Genomic DNA, 20,497 nt, shown 5'->3' with positions numbered 1-20,497 from the left:
CTCGTGTGTTTCAGTAACCCAAGAACTGCCACTGTGGTCAGAACGTGGTGGGTGCTGGGGAGAACAAAAAGAAGAGAAGCAGCGGCCAAGCAGAGAACAAGGTCAAGTTACAGGGGCTGGGAGAAGTCAAGGACATAGTTGAGAATTTATGCCAATTGTGATGGGAAGTCACTGGAGAGTGGGTTTTTGTAAGATGAGTATTTTGTTTACTTGAAAGGCAGAGTTGAAAAGAATAGAAACAAAATCTTCCATCTGTTGATTCATTCCTTCAATAAGCACAACAGCTGGAACTGGGCCAAGCTGAAGCCAGGAGCTTGGAACTGCATATAGGTCTCTCACATGGGTGGCAGGGGCCCAAGTATTTGGGCCATCTGTTATTTTCACAGGTGCGTGAGCAGGGATCTGGGTGAGAAGTGGACAGCCAGGACATGAACCAGTGCTCATATGGGATGCTGGTATCACAGGTGATAACTTAATAGATGCGCCACAACACCAGCTCCATTGGAGGATTTTAAGGAGTGAAATGACTTGACCTTAAAAATTACTATGGCTGGGGGCCAGCACTGTGGCAATAATAGGTTTAAGCTTCTACCAATGGTGTCAGCATCTCATATGCATATTCTACACCCAGTTCTACACCCAGCTCTGATCCAGCTCCCTGATAATGTGTCTGGGAAACCCAGTGAAAGATAGCCCAAGTTCTTGGGCTCCTGCATCCACATGGGAGACATGGAAGAAGCTTCATATTCCTGTGTTTGTATCAGCCCAGCTCTGGCCTTTATGACCATTTGTGGATTGAACCAGTAGATAGAATAGCTCTATCCTCCATCTCTCTCTATAAATCTGCCTTTCAAATAAAAGATACACACATCTTAGAAATTACTGTGGCTGACAAATGGAAACTATAATGATCACAGATAGGAGACTGAGTGTGGGAAGCTAGTCAGGAACAACTGGGCGGTTCAGGTGGTGCACGTGGCTTAGATCAGGATTGCATTAATGAAGACGGAACCAAGTGAGTGCAAGTGGGATGCACTTCAGAGGAGCTGTCAGGATTTGTTGATGCATCACACTTGGTGGTAGGGAAGGCTACGAAGCAAACAGGGGAACTGACAGATAACTCCCCAATTCTTGGCTTGTGCCACAAAGAAGAGGAGGAAAGAAACTTTTAATTTTTGCACACCTGAGAACGTGACATGAAATTTCAACACGGCATCTTTGTGGCACACAAAGAAAACAAAGACTCCAAACAACACTAAACAGATCAGGGATACTTGTAACACCTGCCCAACTTGAGGAAAGCCCCTTTTCATGGCATCGATACAAGCACCTAGGATCACTTGACACGTCTCAGGGTCACTCTCCACCCGTGCTGCCCTTCAAAAAGAACTGTTTCCATTCTTGGCTCTCAGGGTGATCTTTTCGAACGAGGCAAATCTGATCATGTCACATCTCTGCTTCAAAACTTTGCACAGCTCCCACTGTGTTGCGAATACAATGCCAACTCCTCATCGTAGTTCATGAGGTTTTGCATGATCAGGCCCGATTGCCTCTGTGACCTCACACTCCATCACCTCCTCCTGGGCCTTCTACTGATACTGAAAATGCACCCCAGGCCCTTCACACGTGCTGGAAACCCCTTCCCAGCACTTCTAGAAGAATGCATGATGGTTCATTCTCATCCTTCCATCTCAGCTTAACTGTCACCTTCCCAGCCTGAAAGGAACACCCTCCTTCTGCCTTCACCTACTCTTGATTAGCTTGGGACACAGAACTCCACTCATTTCCTTTACAGCATTCATTCCAAGCTCAGTAAAGATCTCATGACTCTCACATGTGCCTGCCCTGGGAGCTGTTCCTTCCTGAGTGGACACAGTCACCACGCCATACTGTACCTTGCCAAAGCTGCCTTTCCCCAGCACCATCAGAAAGTTAAAGTCGGTCAGTTTCATCCGGTCCCGGTTACCATTGTTGTCAAACTTGGAAATAGTGTTGGTTGTCTTTTCTTCTGGAGTCTTGGTCCCTTGGCCGATCTTAGCCCTCTGGAGGAGGAAGCATATAGAAAGCATGAGTAGAGTTTGAGGACACACTTGGAGAAAGACACTGCACTCACCCACTGGACACTGGAGTTCTCGCAGAATGGGTACCCTCTTCCTGGGAGACACATAGCCAGATGACGCATCTGCAAATCTCCAACCTCTGTTAGCCTTTGGTATCTATGACTCCTATCCCTGTGTCTCATTGCTCTCACCAGGAACTGTCATCTTGAAGCCTATTTATTCATGTATCTTCATTTTATTTGAAAGACAGAGATAATCTTCCAACCTCTGGTCACTCCCCAACTTCCTTCAATAGCCAGAACTGAGCCGGGTCCAAGTCAACAGCCTGAGTATTCCATCCGGACCTCCTGTAGGTATGGCAGAAACCCTGGCACATTAGCTATCCCCTGTTACTTCCCAAGGTGTGCATTAGCAGGGAGCAGGAATCAAGAATGGAGACAGGATTTGAATCCAAGAACTCTGATGTGGGAAGCAGGGGCCCCAAGCAATGTCATATGGGTGCACCCAATGCCTCTCCAGGAACTGTCGTATTTCCTCTCCTCCCTGTCCCTAAAGCTCATCTATGTTCTCCACCTCTGCCCACACTACCTGCCAGCACCTCCCACTTTTCACTGGTCTGTGTGGTCAAGCTTCACCTGACTCTGCAACCTTCTCACTTCTCAGGTTCCTCTGCTCTGCAAAACCCAGTTTCATGATCCTTTCACCCTCTTCAGTGCGCCGAGCCCTTGGCACCTGTCATTGCTGCCACACAGACGCCCACTCTTTCCCTGTCCCTAAACTAGTTATTGCCTCCCATGTACACCACCACAGGGGAGCTTTCCTTGATTGCCTCTGTCTGAACCTGGCTACCCTGCTGCATCCTTTCTTCATTCACTTCACTTCCATTAATAGTGGACAACAACTGTCTGCTTTCCCGCCTATGAGAAACTATGAGGGTTAAGAATGGGTTTTTTATTATAATAATAATAACAATACTAATACTATTTCTACTATACCTCTACTACTACTACTAATAATAAGGCTTGGCACAAAGGCTTAATTGGCTAATCCTCTGCCTATGAGAGCTAATATCCCATATGAGCACTGGTTTGTGTCCTGGCTACTCTGCTTTCCGTCCGACTCCTTGCTTGTGGTCTCAGGAAAGCAATGGAGGATGGCCCAAAGCCTAGGGACCTGATGCCTATGTGGGAGACCCAGAAGAGGCTCCTGGGTCCCAGCTTTGGATTAGCTCAGCTCCAGCCATTGCAGCCATTTCAGGAGTGAACCAGCAGATGGAAAATCTTTCTGTCTCTCCTTCTCTCTTTAAGTCTGCTTTTCCAATAAAAACAAATAAATCTTAAAAAAAAAAACCCTGATCTATCTTTGCTTATTTGAAAGTCAGAGTACAAGATAAAGTAGGAGAGAGAAAGAGAAAGAATCTCCCATCCATTGGCTCACTCCCCAAGCATTCCCGAAAACCAACATCAGACCGGCCAAGGCCAGGAGTCCAGAGCTCAGGCTGGGTCTCCCACAACAGGTGGCAGGTGCCCAAGTACCTAAGTCACCCCCTGCTGCCTCCCTGGCTGTTTGCTAGCAGGAAGCTGGGTAGGCAGCGGAGTGGAAACTCGAACCCAGGCTCTCCACCATGGCTTGTGGACGCCCTAAGCAGCATCTTAACCCCCACGCTGCAAGCGCACTCCAGGAAGATGTCATCTTCTCCCCATTTTTCATCCCTGAGGTCAACCATGGGCTATTGCTAGCTCCTGGCCTGGGCAAATCAGAGATGGGCAAATCTCCAGGCTTCCAGAGACCATGCTTCTGTCTGCAAACCCCCCTTTTTTCTGAGTTTGACATCTCTCTTTGATCTCTTTGCACCTTCCACTGCTGCTGCCTGGTCCTCCCAAACCAGAATTTTTCTTTTTCCAAAATAGCAAGTGTAGGCAAGAGAGAGGGAAAAGTTACCCAGCCGGGCTTCAGGCTTGTTGAGATTCCATCCTGCAGTGGCTTGTTCAGACTGCAAGGTGCACGGCTCCTCTGAGGGCTCATTTACACCATCACCATCCATAGACCAAGCATCCACCATTTTATGTGTCTTTTTTATAATTAACAGTTAAAAAACAATAAGGTGGGTACGCTGGAATGCACAGATCTTCAGTGCAGGGTTCTATCAGTTTTGACAACTGCAATATATTCAGGGAGCCCATATGCCAAACAGGTCAAACGTGATGCAAAGCACCTCCTCACCCTCAGAAGAGCCCCCGTTAACCTCCCTTTTGCCCAGAGGCAGCCTCTGCTCTGACATCTTTCCCTACAGGTCAGTTTTGACTGCTCTTGAATTTCATTAAGACGGAATCAAAGAGTAGGTCTTCTTTCTACCTGGGCTTCTTTCCTTCATCAGAATGCTCCTGAAATTCACCTGCATTGCTGCATGAATCCCCCAGGGGTTCCTGTGTGGGGCTGAGTAGCATCATTGTTTGTGTTCGTCTGTTCTCTGTGTGAGCACTCCATTCTGGGGGCTGCTATCAAAATTGCTGTGAACATAACTTGGCTACATTATTTTGTAGGAAGACAGGTTGAGACTTAAATGTCTTTGGGATTGGGGTCAGGATCGTGGCACAGTGGATTAACGCTGATTCATCACCGGAGTGCTGATTCTGCTTCCAGCTGCTCTGCTTCCAATCCAATTCCCTGTTAGTGTGCCTGACAAAGTATCCAGGCCCTTGCCACCCCTGAGGGAAGATCTGGAAGAAAGTCCCTGTCAGTCTGCCCTTCAAATAAGTACATATCAACCACAACAGCCATGTGGTTGTATTTGTGAGTTTGCAGTTAAGACCCCCTGAACTACAGAGATCTAAGGGCATCTTATTCGTAATGGCGACTGCAATAAGAACAAACCGAGGGCAGAAGTGGCACTGACTTTCTTGGGCTTTTACCATCCCAAATCCTCTCAGCCTGTACTCTGAGAGTCACACTGACCCGAACACAGTCCCTCCTATCCACCACACCCCACCATCTCTTTACGATGACATCTCCCCCCTTGTTTGAATTCCGACTCAGAACCCGTCAGATCACACACTCCAACCTGTGACGTCCCAAGTCCTGTCCCTGGCTCCCATTCTAGCTCATAACATTTGCTGGTGCATCCTTCCTGCAGGTCCCAGTACACACCGGCTGTGAAACAAACATGGAACTTACATCATCCAATCCCTTCATTTGACTCTGCTTAGACAAACCAGCAATAAAGCACATTCTGAAAAGGGTTTGGCGGCGGCTTCGGCTTCGGCTTCGGCTTCTGCTGCTGCTGCTGCTTCTTCTTCTTCTTCTTCAATCCTTCAGGGAGCAGCAAGCAGCTGACAGCTTCACCTGGGAGTCCTTCTTCTGAATGCAGGCCCACCCCAGTCTGCTTTTGTGACTTTTCTCATGGGAAAAGTCTCTCAACTTCCAGAATCTAGATGAGAAGCCTGAAAATGCTACAGATCTAGTTGGTGTTGTGTTTGCTATTATTTTAACATTTCAATTCATCACTATTCTCTACAGAAAATTAAGAGACGTCTGCTAGAAGCCCGGCTGCGTAGTTTCCTTTGAAGACATGGATCCAGTAATACAGAGTGGGACCAGGCACTTTCCCGTTTCGTTCTCGGCTTGGCTGCTGAAAGCACTGACCCTGTGATTCCATCACGAAGAGTCTTTGAAGGACAGGCACCTGCCACGTGTCCTTCCCAGCAACCCCACCCCACCACCACAGGTTCCAAGGAGCCTCATACCCAGCCGTCACTCCATCAAAGAGTGAGTATTTCAAAGGTGAGGCCCAAAGTAAAATTGTCCTTTCTCTTGCTGGGCAGGATATGCCTACAGAAACAGGAATACACTAATGGTTGCCTTTCATGTCTGCAATTTAGAGGCCCTAGAACACGGTGCTCAAAGAGAAAGCAGAAAGCACCTTCCAGGGCGCACACGGGGATAGCAACTCCTCGGTAGCCAGGCCGCAGTCTCCATTTCCGATGATGAACGCCTGTCCCAACTTACACTACACACTCTGCCACCACCCACCACCCCCACGTACACTCCCAGCTGTTCCACATGAGAGGCACAGCCCTAAGTACGTGAGGAGTCCCTGTAGCTTCTCTCCCATCCGCTCGTGAAGCCCACAAGCTCGGTTTATTCCAAGCAGGGAGCTGAGAACAACAGGGACAGCAATGCCACCAGCACCTGACATTAGAATCCTTACGACATGCTAGACGCGTCTCGGTACGTTACGTCATCCAAGTCTCAGGACGCGATACAAGGCAAGAGGTGTGGTCATACCTCGCCGCACAAGGGCTGAATCCCCTGTAGTAACTTGCCAGCAATCACTCTGCCAGCAGTTGGCACCACTGGGCTCCAAATGGAGGCAGTCTGCATGCTCAACTGCGAAGCCACATGGCACTAATGCAGCCACTGGTGTCCTGCCAGGCCCACCGCACACTCTTCCACATCTGGGGCTGCTCACCGCAAACACCTGTCACGCTCTGCCTTGGGGCTTGTTTCTGGCAGCAGGAGCAGGCCCAGCCCAGAATCAGCCTGGAAATGCGGGAAGCAGCCTTCATTCAGCTGATGGACGACACCCAGCTTCCTATCTCTGGGTTGGGAGCCTCAGGCCTGCACTTCGTGCAGGCTCTCAGAGCTCTCCTACAGGATTAAATCCCAGCTGCTCCATATTCCTTTGGTATCCATGGAGAACTGTCCCTGTCCCCCAATTCCCCTCCAAAGATGTCTGCTGTCACAGAAAAATGGTAGAATATTGGCATACAACCTACACAACCCTCCCCGTATTTTGGTTTGATTTACAACACCTATCTCAGTGTAGCTGATATATAAATCGGTGTTACACTGTCTCGTGGAGGGAATGACAAGAAAAACCGGTCCCTGCTCAATACAGACACAGTTTATGCTTTTGAATATTTCCATGGTTGGATCCAAGGGTGCAGAAACCATCCTGATTGCATTTATTTTCTTGCTTCTTTTCTTTTTTAAAAAATATTTATTTTATTTTTTATTGCAAAGTCAGATATATGAAGAGGAGGAGAGACAAGAGAGGAAGATCTCCATCCAATGATTCACTCCCCAAGTAACTGCAATGGCTGGAACTGTGCAGATCCAAAGCCAGGAGCCTGGAGCTTCATCCGGGTCTCCCATGCAGGTGCAGGGTCCCAAGGCTTTGGGCCGTCCTCGACTGCTTTCCTAGGCCACAGGGAGGGAGATGGGAAGCAGGGCTGTCTGGGTTAGAACCAGCGCCTATATGGGATCCCGGGGCGTGTTCAAGGCGAGGACTTTAGCCACTAGGCCACCACACCAGCCCTGATTCTTTTCTTTATCTCACTTCCCCATGACCCTGGGCTGCTCACAGGGATCACCTCCTAAGTCAACCACCTGCACCGGAGTCTGTTTCTAGGGAGACTCAAACCCAGGACCATGGCCAGCCCTCAGGGTTGGACAGTTACTGAACTCCTCTTGGCCTCACTTTCCTCATCTGGAAAGGTAAGCTGAGAGGAGGAAAAGTGTTCTGGAGCAGCGGCTTGGTATGCCTGTGTCTCATAGTGGGACTGCGGTGCCTGGCTTTGAGTTCTGACCCAGCTTCCTGCTGATGCACATCCTGGGAAGCAGCAGGTACTTGGGTCTCAGGCACCCACCTGAGAGCTTCAGCTTGGGCCAGCCCCAGCTGTCGCAGGAATTCAGGGAGTGTATTGGAGGATGGAAGGTCTGTCTCAGTCTATCTCTCCATCCCTCTGCCACTTTGCCTTTCACATAGAAATAAATCAAGAAACTCTAACATTCTACAGCAAAAGAAAAACAGGAGTCATGATAGAACCTACTAGTCTGGATTGTTATGACGGTTAAATTAAGTGAGCACGTGTTTGTTAAGCACTTAGTATAACAAATGGCACACAGTGGGCACTTAAACGTACATTCTAAGACTTTCAGGAAAACCACCCACCCATAATCAACCAAAACAGAAAATTTCCCTTCCTGACCCACCAGCAAGCCCACCATCGGTCTGAAAGCACCCCCAAGTTGATGTTCCAAAATACACCATGGGTACTAACTCTACCACACACACCCCCACCATAAGACTCCACTGCCCCTTTTGCAGCAGCTCAACTGGACCACCACCCACAATTTCTCCAGATAAGAGGCTTTCAAATAATTCCTGAGTCACTCCCAGTGCTAATTGGTTCTTGCACAGGGATTACGTTTCTCACATTCAAGGTCAACTGAACCTCCAGTGTGTGTCTAAGAACAATTTTCAGTCTGTTGGAAGTATTTTTTTTTTTAAATCAACCACTACGGTATGGAATGATTATGATTCAGGCATAAACAAGCATTTGCAGAGCTCTGGCTAGAAAGCAAGGGACACATTTTGCTGCGTGCTGATAGCACCATCCTTCATTCAAGCCAATTCTTGGCCCAGACAAATTCTATGCTCAGTGAGGAAATGTTTTCCTGGGTGCTCAGAAATGTCACCCCAACTGCCTCAGGACAGCAGAAATCATTTTACAAAAACTGAACCTTCATTTTGTACAAGAAAAGATTGGCTTTGTTTTTTTTTTCTTCCCTTTTCTTTTTAAATCCACCACAGTATATTTTCAATGCATAGCAAAGAGACACCACTTTGTCATAAAGCAGGGGGAGGGGGATGGAGCGTTTGCCCGGGGAAGACACCTTCCCACATTCATTTCTGTGAAACAGCATCTGGCTCCCACTTCACTTGATGAAAGGGTCCTTTTCATCAGTTCATGTGGGCTTGAGCAGGCTCTGTGGGAATGACCTTGACTTGTCAAGGTCACTGGAGAAGACTCATTAGCCCGAGGTCAATGTGTTTATCTCACTTGTTTTCTGCAGTGCCTACAGGATCAGTCTTCCATGATCCACGCTGTATGGAAGACACAGACACCAGACAGAAGACCTGGGACACGAGTTCTAGGAAGTTGAGTGGGAAACTCACATGACTTGAGACATACAACAAAATCCGGCTGGCACGACTCTGCTCCCCTGGCGCTCAGCCATTCTCTCATTCTTCCGTTGCTGTACACCTTGGCTCTGCGCTGTACTCACACGGGCCTTTCATGTCGCGTAGCTGCCATGTGACTCCTGACCACAGAGCCCTTGCACATGCTCTTCTCAGATTGCAATGCCCTCTCTGCTCTTTTCTCCTGGCTAAATTCTATTGCCATTCCTTCTAAGGCATCTTCTCTTTTCTCAAAGTTCTCAAATATGTTCTCAAAAATATTTGATCTCTCATTTGGTCATCGTGGGTGAATAATAAATCCTTTCATTTTAGCCATGCTGCACAGTTCTCTAGGGTTGGTAGGCCATCACTGCTTACCCAGAATTAATGATCTTCTACCAGATGCAGTACATTGGGCTTTTGTGAACAAAACAATGTGTTCACCCTTATGAAACTACTTTAAAATCACTGCACACATGTCCTTAGATTTACTCTATCCAAAACATTTCTTTTGTACCGGTGGGCTGTGTCCTGTGCCCCTGCTATTCCCATGTGGCTTAACAGAGCGGCAATTTATCTCAGGAGAAGCTAACCAGGGGTTAGCTCAGAGTGCAGCAGAACCAGAAGCAAATCAGAGCCAAGGTCATCAACCTGGCAGATACAACTATTAAAGGAAGGATCCAGCCATGGGAACCTCATGGAAGCACCAGCCCAATCAACTCCACGTGTTCACAGGACAGTGCCATCCTGCCAACAGAGCTGGACGCAGCCAGTGCATCAGCAGGCCTAGCAGGTCTGGCCCCTGAAACACATCACTCCACGACCTGCCTCTTCCACCATGCTGTTTCTACCAATTTCATCCAACCTGGGCAGTGAACAAGTGCTTTTGAGGAGAAATGTGTGAATATGAATAAGGGCAGACAGGCGAGAACAACTTCCTAAGACACAGGACTCTGTCTTGGGGTCCTGAAGTATACATAGGAGCCTTCTAGGAGGCAGAATGGCACGGGAAAGAGCCCTAAAGGATTTTGGTAGGACTACACACCGTAGGTAAGAAATACGGCACAATGCCGACGGGCAGGCTCCTATGGATGCAGAGAACAAGCGAGCAAGCTCACCTCGAATTTCTGCCGTAGTTCTTCATTGCCTTCGCTTCCCTCTGGCGGCACAGGCACATTGAAGTACTCGCCTTCCTCCTGGCTCAGCAGCTTAAACCTTAAAGGGAGACAAGCGGTCAGGACACTTTCAGTGGCTCTCAGCTTGACACCATTGTGTCGAAAAGGAGCCTAGTAAAAGCTCTACTTGGAAACGAAGCATGTGGAGATTTTTTATTTCACGTTGTGTCTTGTGTCTTGGTGTGTGTGTGTGTGTGTGTGTGTGTGTGTGTGTGTGTGTGTGTAGCCAAGAACAGCACCTACTTTTGTAACAATTCCATGGACATCAGACAACATACACATTTTCTATTTATTGGACGCATCATTATCTCCCTCCACACACAGTTTTCTCTGTGACATCATTCAATTACTCTACAGTAATTTGTTTTTACCTAATTGGTTATTCAGGAAGTGCCCTCCTATGCTGAAAGATAGGTACCAAGATCATCCACGGTCAATGCATTTTTATCAAAGTCTCCCAACATTTTCACTACCTTCCTCTCCACTCATGAGGCCACCTTGCTATGCCCAGTGTTCAACTGAATCTGGATGACCATGAACTTAACTCCCTAGTGCTCCAGCCCCGGAGTCAAGCTCTGCCTGGGTGTCAAATCTTGCCCCTGCCTGGTTGGATAAACTCCTGCAACCTGGTGGGGAAGGCTTCCAAGCCTTTATCCTTCTCATCTATCAGCTGGGATAAAAATCCATTCTTACATAATGACTGTGAAGTTGAAATGAAATGCTGCATGTGAAAAAAAAATCAGGGCATAGCTTGGCCTTCAGCAAGGGTTCAATAAATGGCATCATCATTGTTGTTATTACTGCTATTATTATAATGAATATGCCAGCTTCAATTTGATTGTTGACCACAAAGATGCATCTAACTGCTCCAAGGATGGGTTGAGACTGAGAAAGGGGGTGGGGGGAGGTCTGGCAGGGAGGGCATTCCAAAGGCATTTGGTTCACTAGCGAGGAAGACCCCAAAACTCTCAACTTCCTAACCAAAATTGACAATTTTCATCCATTTTTTCCCCCTCCAGTCACAAATCTCTCAGCCAGCTTCCGTAAATAGAGGGGTAGGTGATTCAATGTATGGGTGACAAATTCAGCATCTGTGCCTCCACACTTAATATCCATTTATCTTCTTCCAAATCTCTGCTGAAATCACCAACAGAGTTGCAAAACCAGGGAAACATCTGTATGTTTGCTGGAAACCAAGGAGGGTGCCATCCACACGGCAAGGACTTCCAGGAATCGCTCAAGTGATATTGCAAGAAGATGAAGCAGGGGTTGGCAAACTGAAATCACGTGCCCTTCTGTGGATGGGGCTCCATTTGTGTATTATGCCAACAAAAGATTTTTTTTTAACAATAATACATTTACTTTTACAGGATATTTTCACCCTTCCTTGCAAAGAAAGCACCAAGTAGAAAATCAATGTTGCTCAAGGCCAAATAATGTTGCTAAGCAAAGCCAGGAGCCTAAAGCTTCCTCCCACAACCCCTTTACCACAGGGAGATGAGCGGAGAGCAAGTGTTAATGAGTCTTAAGAACATACCAGAGCCCCCCGAGACTTTGCTCTCTACAGCAATATAAAAGCATTGGCAAAAGAGTAGCTGCAGCAGGGGCAACGTAATATCACTCGGGTCCCAACAGGGCACAATCCAAATTCACATGGTGTCTCCTTCTCTGAAGCAGACAAGCAGAGGGCCATTGAGCAGCTGCCACCAGCAAATGGGAACAGAACTAATCACTTGAGTCAGACCACCGGGGGGCGGGGAGGCAGGCGAGGAACCCTGACTCTCGCCCATCTTCAAGAGGCAACATGAACACTTGCAGAGGCCCCAGCACGTGCTCCCAGCGACCTCATGGGACAAGCTAGCTCAAGGACACTGACCATGCGGCCTCCAAATTAGGACCCCTGTGGCCACGAGTCAAGAGGCACAGGGACCCCTTCCGAATTTGAGATGCAGGAAAAAACACAGGCAGAGATCTCTCCACGGAGCCGCCTTGTTGTCAACTGTCTCCGGATGGAACCTTCTCTCCTAGACACAGGGAACCAGGAAGCCTGACAGAGCCTGACAAGGCATACAAGACCACAGGACTCCTCCCTCCCATCACGTGGATCTGAAAGATTAGAACAGACACAGGTCATTTTCCTGCTGCCACTTCTTGCTAGGAGGATGCGCAAGCAAAGAGAACAGGGAGTGAAAAATTCAACATTCCCATCAAGGGAAAAGTGAGATGATTTAGTATTTCCCATGAAATAGAGCTATTAGCAGAAGAGGGAAAAATTCTCGAACGCATCCAATTCATACTGCCAATGAGATTCTAGAAGCAGTTACATCTGTGAAAAGATATATATCTGAGAGGAGGAAAAATTACTTTCGGAAAAAAAATACATTCACTGAATTTAAAAGTTTGCTGGCAACAGGATGGATGATTTAGGTAACAGTTAGAAGATAAACCTGAGAAATTTTTCCAGTAGTTGGTTTAATAATTATTAGATTAGATTGGAGTTGAATGGATGCCTTAAATACGACTAAGAAATGGGCATATTACCAAAATTAACATACAACATAAAAAGGAAGACTAACAGAACAAACACATCAGCAGACACGCAAATATCCTTCTTTTATAAAAGTTCATCTAAGTCAGTAAGAAAAAAGGCCAAAGACAAGACATTTACAAATATAAACAAAGGGCACTATGCAAATAAAAATAATAAAACATCAGAAATAAAAATACATATTTTTTGCATCCCCTCTTCGAAATTCACATCAAGTGTTGAGAGAAATAAAAAATCTCACACAGCACTGATAAGAATGTAAATTGATCTCAACACTGTAGAAGGCTTTGGTGAACACTTCAATAATGCATTATTCTCAAAGCCATCCATTTCCAGCTTAGGAATCTATTCGAAAATAATTAAATCTATGCACTAAGTTTTCCCTACAAGTGTGTTTATCGCTAAAGTATTTTACAGATAAGCACTGCACACTTTATAATAAGAAAATAATCATAGAATTGGAGCAGAAATATACAGTGAACCAAGTGAAGCTACTACAAATGAGGCAGGGGTGGACACTGTGGCATGGCGCATTAAAATGCCTCGTGCAACTCCTGCACACTTGCAAGTGTTCGAATCCCAGCTAGTTTGCTTTGCATCCAACTTGCTGCTCATGTATCTGAGAAGGCAGCAGGTGCTGGCTCAGGTACTGGAGTTCCTGTCACCGACACAGGAGACCTGGATGGCATACCTGGCTCCTGTTTCAGGGAATTGGGACATGAACTTACCAAAAAAGACCTCTGCCTCTCCCCTCTGTCATTCTGCCTTTCAAATAAGTAAATGAATTTTCTTTATACAAGAAAAAAATCTGGTTGTCTAAGATTATAGAATGACAGGGAAGCCCTCATAAAACATTAAGTAGAGACTGTAGCTACAAGGGTTTTTTTTTTTTTTTTTAAGATTTATTTATTTTTATTGGAAAGTCAGATTTACAGAGTGAAGGAGAGACAAAGAGAACGATCTTCCGTCCTCTGGTTCACTCCCCAAGTAGCCACAACGACCGGAGCTGAGACAATCTGAAGCCAGAAGCCAGAAGCTTCTTCTGGGTCTCCCATGTGAGTGCAGGGTCCCAAAGCTTTGGGCCGTCCTCGACTGCTTTCCCAAGCCACAGGCAGGGAGCTGGATGGAAATGGAGCAGCTGGGACATGAACTGACAGCCCGCATATGGGATCCCAGCAGTTGAGAGGTAAGCCACTAGGCTACCATGCCAGGCCCTGTTGCTACCAGTTTTATAGTAAGAGCCCACTCTGGTCTTACACACACATGCACAGACACACAAACACAAGCATGAGGATACATACACACACGAAAGTCTCTTAATAGTGTCAAATAGGGCCTATCTCTAGACGCTGGTGCTTTTTACAATACTTTCTGATTATTTAAATTTTTCTAACAGTTGTATCAATAATAGTAATTCACACATACAGGGATGCTAGGCACCTCACTTGTGACAGGAGCTGGTCTGATATCACAGCAGTCCTGGGACGTGATCACCCCTACTGTCTCCACAGGGGGGTGGGAGACACAGGTGGCGGGCAGTGACATGTTCAAAGGTTCCCAGCTACAAAGCAGTGGCATAGAAATCCCAGTAAAGCAACATTTAATGACACATAATGTCGACTTAAGATGGTAACTGCTTGGTGAGAAAGAGAAAATATTTAGAAAACAAAACACTGTAACAGAAACGTGCAGTGAAGACTGTAGATGCGGAGAGAGCTCCCTGCGGAAAAGGAGACAAGACCTTCACATTCCGTTGTTGCTTTTTCTTTGTTTTTGAATAAAAAATAGCACCAAATGTTAGATAAAGGAAGCATAAAAAGAGTGGGCAAGGGTCTACTAGTCAAAGAGGATCCACCAAGCACTATCCACCATGAACGTGTCCCAAGAGGGAGCGCTGTGTCACTTCCCGAATCCCCGTCTCTTGCCAAGTAGAAGAAAAAAATCCTGGGTCCGGTGCAGTGGCCTAGCGGCTAAAGTCCTCGCCTTGAATGCACTGGAATCCCATACAGGCACCGTTTCTAATTCTGGCAGCTCCACTTCCCATCCTGCTCCCTGCTTGTGGCCTGGGAAAGCAGTTGAGGCCCAAAGCCTTGGGACCCTGCACCTATGTGGGAGACCTGGAGGAAGTTCCCGGCTCCTGGCTCCTGGCTCCACATCAGCGCAGTACCAGCCTTTGCGGTCACTTGGGGAGTGAATCATCAGACAGAAGAAAGAAGAAGTCTTGATAAGGCTCTCCTAGGCCCTGCCCCTCACTCTCTGGACCTACTGCTCCGTGGGACAGCTCCTCCTTAATCTAGCTCCAGCTGCACCAGCAGCACCTCCTCTGATCCAGCACAGTCCTGCCTCAGGGTCTTTGCACCAGCTCTTAGCTCTCCCCAGACACCACACTGCTGACTGCCCCCGCTCTGGGCAACTTTTTGCTTCTCTGTCATTTTTTCAGTGAATCCTTTTCTGAACACCCTGAAAACTCCTAAGTGCCTCTCTGTCCTCATTCCTCATGGACGGTTCTCTATTGGATTCTGGACTACTTTGCTCCTGGTGTCTCCTCAGTACAGCAAGAGCAAGAGTGTGTGTTCCATGAGCCAATGGATCAATGAATGAATGAATGAATGATCGCCAGCAACAAGGTAAAGCCACAGGAGACAAGCATTAACTTCAACAAAGGTAACTTTATGTCAATAATATCCTGCTGGAAGAGCTGTGTGGCTAATAATATGGCCACAGCATATAAAGAAAAACCCTTCAGCTAAGAAAAAATATTGAAAAATTTTACTGGGGGAATCTCACAAGCGCTACACGTTTAAGAAAAACCACAAGAAAATAGAAACGCATAAAACAGCTGTATGTTGCAATAAGATAAACATTGAAGTACTTACCTTACAAATAAAAAACTTAAGTTATTGTTATTATTACTGCTATTTTAAATTTAGGAAACAGGAGACAGAGATAGGCAGACAGACAACAGAGTGTTTATCTACCAATTCATTCCTCAAGTGTCCACAGCGCCAGGGCAGGACCAGGCCACAGCTGGGAGCCAGGCACTCAATCTGAGCCTCCCATGTGGGTGGCGTGACTCCTTGAGCCACCTCCTGCTACCTGCTGGAGTCGAGCCAAAACTTGACTCAAGACACTCCGATATATAACACGTGTCTCCCAAGCAGCACCTTAACCACCAGGCTACACAGCTGCCTGCTAATTCTGATTTTTTTTTTTTAATTTGAGAGCGGCAGACACAAAATAGAATCTTTTTACTCAAATGTCCATGGAACGTTTAGCGATACTGAACATATGCTAAACTAAGCTGAAAGGAGGGGTGGGGGGAGAAAAAAAATGAACAAAGCAGAAAAAGAAAACTGAATAGGCTATTTTCTCTGACTACAAATGTGATTTCACACGAATAATAAAAATTTCAGCAAAAAGCTAATTCTGGAGGTTAAACAGCATGTCTAAATAAAAGCACATTAGAAAGGAAATTAAAAACGCAACCGCTGAACGGAACGTGACATATCATGACTGAGGGCCAGTAGCTATTCTCTCGGATGCTTGCTCGTTCTTCTTAAAGAGCAGAGTGAAGTTAAAGGCAGAAAAAGAAATTGGTAAAACACTCCTTCAAAATCCAAAGGCAACCATAAAACAAACCTCCGGGAAAGGAGAAAGCAGACACAGAATGGGTACGCAAATCCCAGAGCTAATTCTTTAGAGGAAAAACAAATAAATAAAACAGATGAACTTCGGCACAACCAAGGGGGACAAAGGAGACAGCATAAATACACAAAATTAGACGCCAAGGGGAGGACTCGGCAGCAGACACAGAGCTGAGGAGCTCGGGCCTGGGGCGCCCCATCTGGCTACCTTCACAGCTGCTTCTGTGTTCTTGGCCTCAAGGATCTTACATCACAGCCCCGCACAACTGCGGGGGGAGCCTGGCCCCGCTGGTGGGGAGCGGAGTCTCCAAGAGGCTGTGATGTTGGCCTTCCTTAACCGCAGTCCGATTCTGAAGACAAATCACTTATGAAGGAGGAAGCTTCCTTGCTGGCTGAGGATCAGAGGGTGGCACTGGCAAAGAGTGCATGGCCACGCCATCACTTGGTGAGCAGCAAGCAGGAGAGACGGGGAGTGTACTAGTCGCTCTGTGAGGTCTCTCCATGACGCGACCACAAAGGTTGCACCCTAATGACCTAACCCTAAAATACATCCCAAGGCCTTGCCTCCGGATACCATAGCGGATTAAATCCACACTGTAATGCATTCACCATCAACATGAGTCTTAGAAGACCTTGTTGTTAACATACAGGTCTTTAAGGAGCATCCAAACTAACACCCAAATCATAGCAGAGGACCTGTGACTCACCCCTTAGCATACATTATTCAAAGAATCCCTGGAACAAGCAGTCACATGGAGTAGCACCCTTAGAGCCAAGCCAGCATTGGGAATGTCTCGATCCTAAATCTCAAAAAGACTTCTATCTGCAAAACCTGATGAGGGCTTGGATTTCGCAAATGTTCCCTCCTAACTATTATTCCATCAATTTCACAGCTCTTCTAAGCAACAGACAGAGGACTGTCTTCAGTCTGAAGAACAGCACGACACCTGCTAAGACTGTAGCCCAGAGAGGTGAGGCAGTCTGCCCAGGGTCACAAAGCATCCACCCAAGGTCACCCACCAGCTGTGGACCCCTAGGTATGGAGGTGGTATCTTTGGGAGTGTCTGTCCCAAAGACCCTTGCAGTTCCCAAAACCTAGAAGTTCAAGTCCCTGTATAAAATAGCATCACATTCACATAGAACCACACACATGCTCACATTTACTTTCAATCATTTTACAACTACCTAGTACCATGCAAATGCTAGATCATAAGAAAAATAAGTCTGCACGTGTTCAGTGCAGACACAATTTTTCTTGAATGTTTCTAACCTGCAGTTAGTTGAATTTGCACATGTAGAGTTTAACTACCATAGAAGCAGACTGTATATACTTAAGCTCTTAGCATCATGGCCCAGAGCCCCAGCACAGTCATGTCTGAGCCATGTGTCCTTAAAGTATTGCTTTGCTGCTGAATTCCTTGGGAAGGATGCTCTGCCTAGAATTGTTGGGTGAACTAATGATGATCTAAGTCTAAATGCACTCATATTTAGGACTTGCTCCTGAAGCACCAACAAACTATGGAGGCAAAAGGGAAAAGAGATGTGGGAGAGGTGGGTTGGATGGCGTGGAGGGCAGAAGAATGAGGGGAGAAGACAGAGAGCCATGAGGCAGTATCGAGAAATGAGGGAAGTCCCAGAAATCCTGAGAGGGATGGGGGCAAGTCAGTGCAGGGAGGATAACAGGAGGAGGCTACAGGCTGGAGCCTGGGTCTTCAACATGAAGCCAGTGTGATGGCTGCCCCAAAGCAGGAAGGGACCAGTCCTGCCTCAGCAGGCCCTGGCTCAGGGGCCAGGCAGAAATGGCCCCACAACAGCCACAAATCTCATAGGCTGGAGCCTTGGTCTCCATCAGGAAACCAGCGTGGGGAGGGACAAGTCCTGCCTTGGCAGGCCCTGGCTCAAGGATCTGGCAGAAACAGCTCCACAGGCAGCCACAATGCCAGCAAAGGGATACTGCTCAGCCATGGCGATGCCCCAGACCCACAGGACCAAGCTTAAGTCGTACCGTAGAAAAACAGGCCATTGTTTCTTTTTGCACATCTGATCAGTGCTGTGGAATGCTTAGCCCAGGGCTTGGCATCTAAGAGTCAGTAAGTGGTAGCTGTCGTTAGTATAATTATCATTATTGCGCTCTCTGTTGGCTCCCTTGTACCCCCTGTGGATCAGGCCTTCCTTCTCTGTCTAACCTCTTCAGCTTGTCTTAAAGGAGAAAAGACGCCCAATCCACGTGGGAATGAAGGCAGGGCCTTGCACAGACAAAGCATCCATATGTTAAGAAAAAAAGCTATCCAAAACTCAGGTAGAGGGGGGAAGAGTGGGAAGGAAGTTGACATTGTGTGATCTTTCAGTGTCATCCGATCGCATTTGCTAGTTAGGCATCTCCTTCCTCGCAGTAATATTACTTTGTTTAGCTTATTATTCACACTCGAGTCGCATCCAGATGGCCCCCTAGACCGCACAGGGAGATGTTAACTTATAGAAAGCGGAAGTGAAATCATTCAGCTCTTCCTGGTAGATATGAAACCTCCAGGGGCTGGAATGCTATTGGCCTGCTCAGCCACTAGTTTTTTATTTCCTTTTTGCAAAGTTAGTTTAGCATTCCTTTTTCTCATAAATGCAAGTTTCTCAACTCTCTATGGAACTGCCACGCATCCCGCCAGCTGCTTCATTAGTGAGCTAAGGCAAACGTGGACAAATGCATACTGCGTGACTTGTGCTTTACTGAACATGCTTTTTCCTGGGCGCAGGTGAGGGGGACACTCTGAGCTCCTATCCTCTGCCCATCTCTAATCAGGTTGTCATTGATTTGTTGCTTGGGCTAGTTCTTGCTCCAAGCTTATCTCCGCCTCCCCTTATCCACCCTAAGCTAAACTCCACCAGGACCTGCCTGTCTTACACCTTGATGTAGCTCTTGGGAAGTATTGGGAGACACTCTTCAGAGATGAGGATTAAAAGTCTAGCATAAATATATAGTCAAGAGAGAGGAGCTGCAAGGCGCACAATGAAAAAGAGGTGTGGTCCAGTGATGCACTCTTCTTACTAACCCAAGTTGCGTGTTTATTTTACTGGGACCTGAGCACACCCCGAAGGAGACCATTCAGAAGTGGCACACTGCACCTTACAGAAATAATGGGTGTCCCCCATCTGCCACCTCACACAGGAATAGGCCCTGGTCGGACCCTACCCATTTGGACTCCTTCCCTTGAGTAATTAGGAAACCGTTACTGAGGGGGTTTACTCAGCCTCTCTGCTGATAATATTGCATGATAACCTTTTTTTTTTTTTCCCTAGAAGGGAACAAAGCAAAAACTGCAGAATGAAGAAGGCTTAACAGCTACCCATGAATGCTACCACCCAGGGCCTCTGGAGCCAGGTCCAGTAAGGCCTTGGTTGAGATGCTTCATTATCCCGTGCTGAATCTGAACCTAACAGTGGATTGCTCAGTTCTTTTGGGTAAGCCATGCGAGTCACAGGATGGTACAAAGTGGGACAGATGCAGTGAGACAGGAGAGTGGGGAGGACTCTACAGCAGGAAACCGTGTAGTGTTTTCGAGGGATGTTGACTCGCTGCTTTCAATCATTGCCTTCGAACTCCAGATTCTTATAGTACTGGCATCGAACTGCCTTTCTTAAAGCATTTCTGTTTTAAGAAAAGCATAAAGACCCAACTGACATGTCTGTGGGGGCAAATCCAATCTATTTTGGGTTTTTGCTTTCATTTTCGCTCAAAGAAGAAATGAAAAACATGCTTGCTCATGCTTGCAGGACTAACGCCACAGCGTAGCATCCACAGCAGAACGCTTCTTACCAGCCATCCACTCCAGCTTTCTGCAGCTCAGAAATCCCAAAGGACAAAGATCCCATGAAGTCGTTCCTGCTCGTCAGATCCCAGTCCCAGATCTCAACCGACAGTCTTCGCTCCTTGTCCGATTCTTTCAGCTGGCTGCAAGGAACAAAGAGCGGAGTTCATGGATGTTGTGGAGTTTCCTTAAGCAGATGAAACGCACAAGAGGGGGAAATCTGAAGATGGGGATGTTTACAGATTACAATTTGCTGCAGGAAACATAGCCTGCTTCCATCCCCAGGCCAGCTGCCCAGGGAGGGAG

General features: G+C 47.0%; 1 protein-coding gene across 2 annotated transcripts in view; it reads right to left on the bottom strand.

Moving 5' to 3' along the window:
- PRKCB (protein kinase C beta) overlaps positions 1–20,497 on the bottom strand; it is a 292,330-nt gene that overhangs the window by 72,774 nt on the left and 199,059 nt on the right. For both annotated transcript variants that reach the window (XM_004586824.4, XM_004586823.4), the window contains exons 7-9: positions 20,200–20,334; positions 10,143–10,239; positions 1,896–2,042 (exon numbers count right to left, since the gene is read on the bottom strand). In XM_004586824.4, the coding sequence (XP_004586881.2) occupies positions 1,896–2,042; positions 10,143–10,239; positions 20,200–20,334 (379 nt within the window). The remainder of the gene's footprint in view (positions 1–1,895; positions 2,043–10,142; positions 10,240–20,199; positions 20,335–20,497) is intronic.

The sequence above is a fragment of the Ochotona princeps genome, chromosome 24, assembly GCF_030435755.1.
Source record: "Ochotona princeps isolate mOchPri1 chromosome 24, mOchPri1.hap1, whole genome shotgun sequence".
NCBI lineage: Eukaryota > Metazoa > Chordata > Mammalia > Lagomorpha > Ochotonidae > Ochotona > Ochotona princeps.
This window is presented reverse-complemented; position numbering and strand designations above follow the sequence as displayed.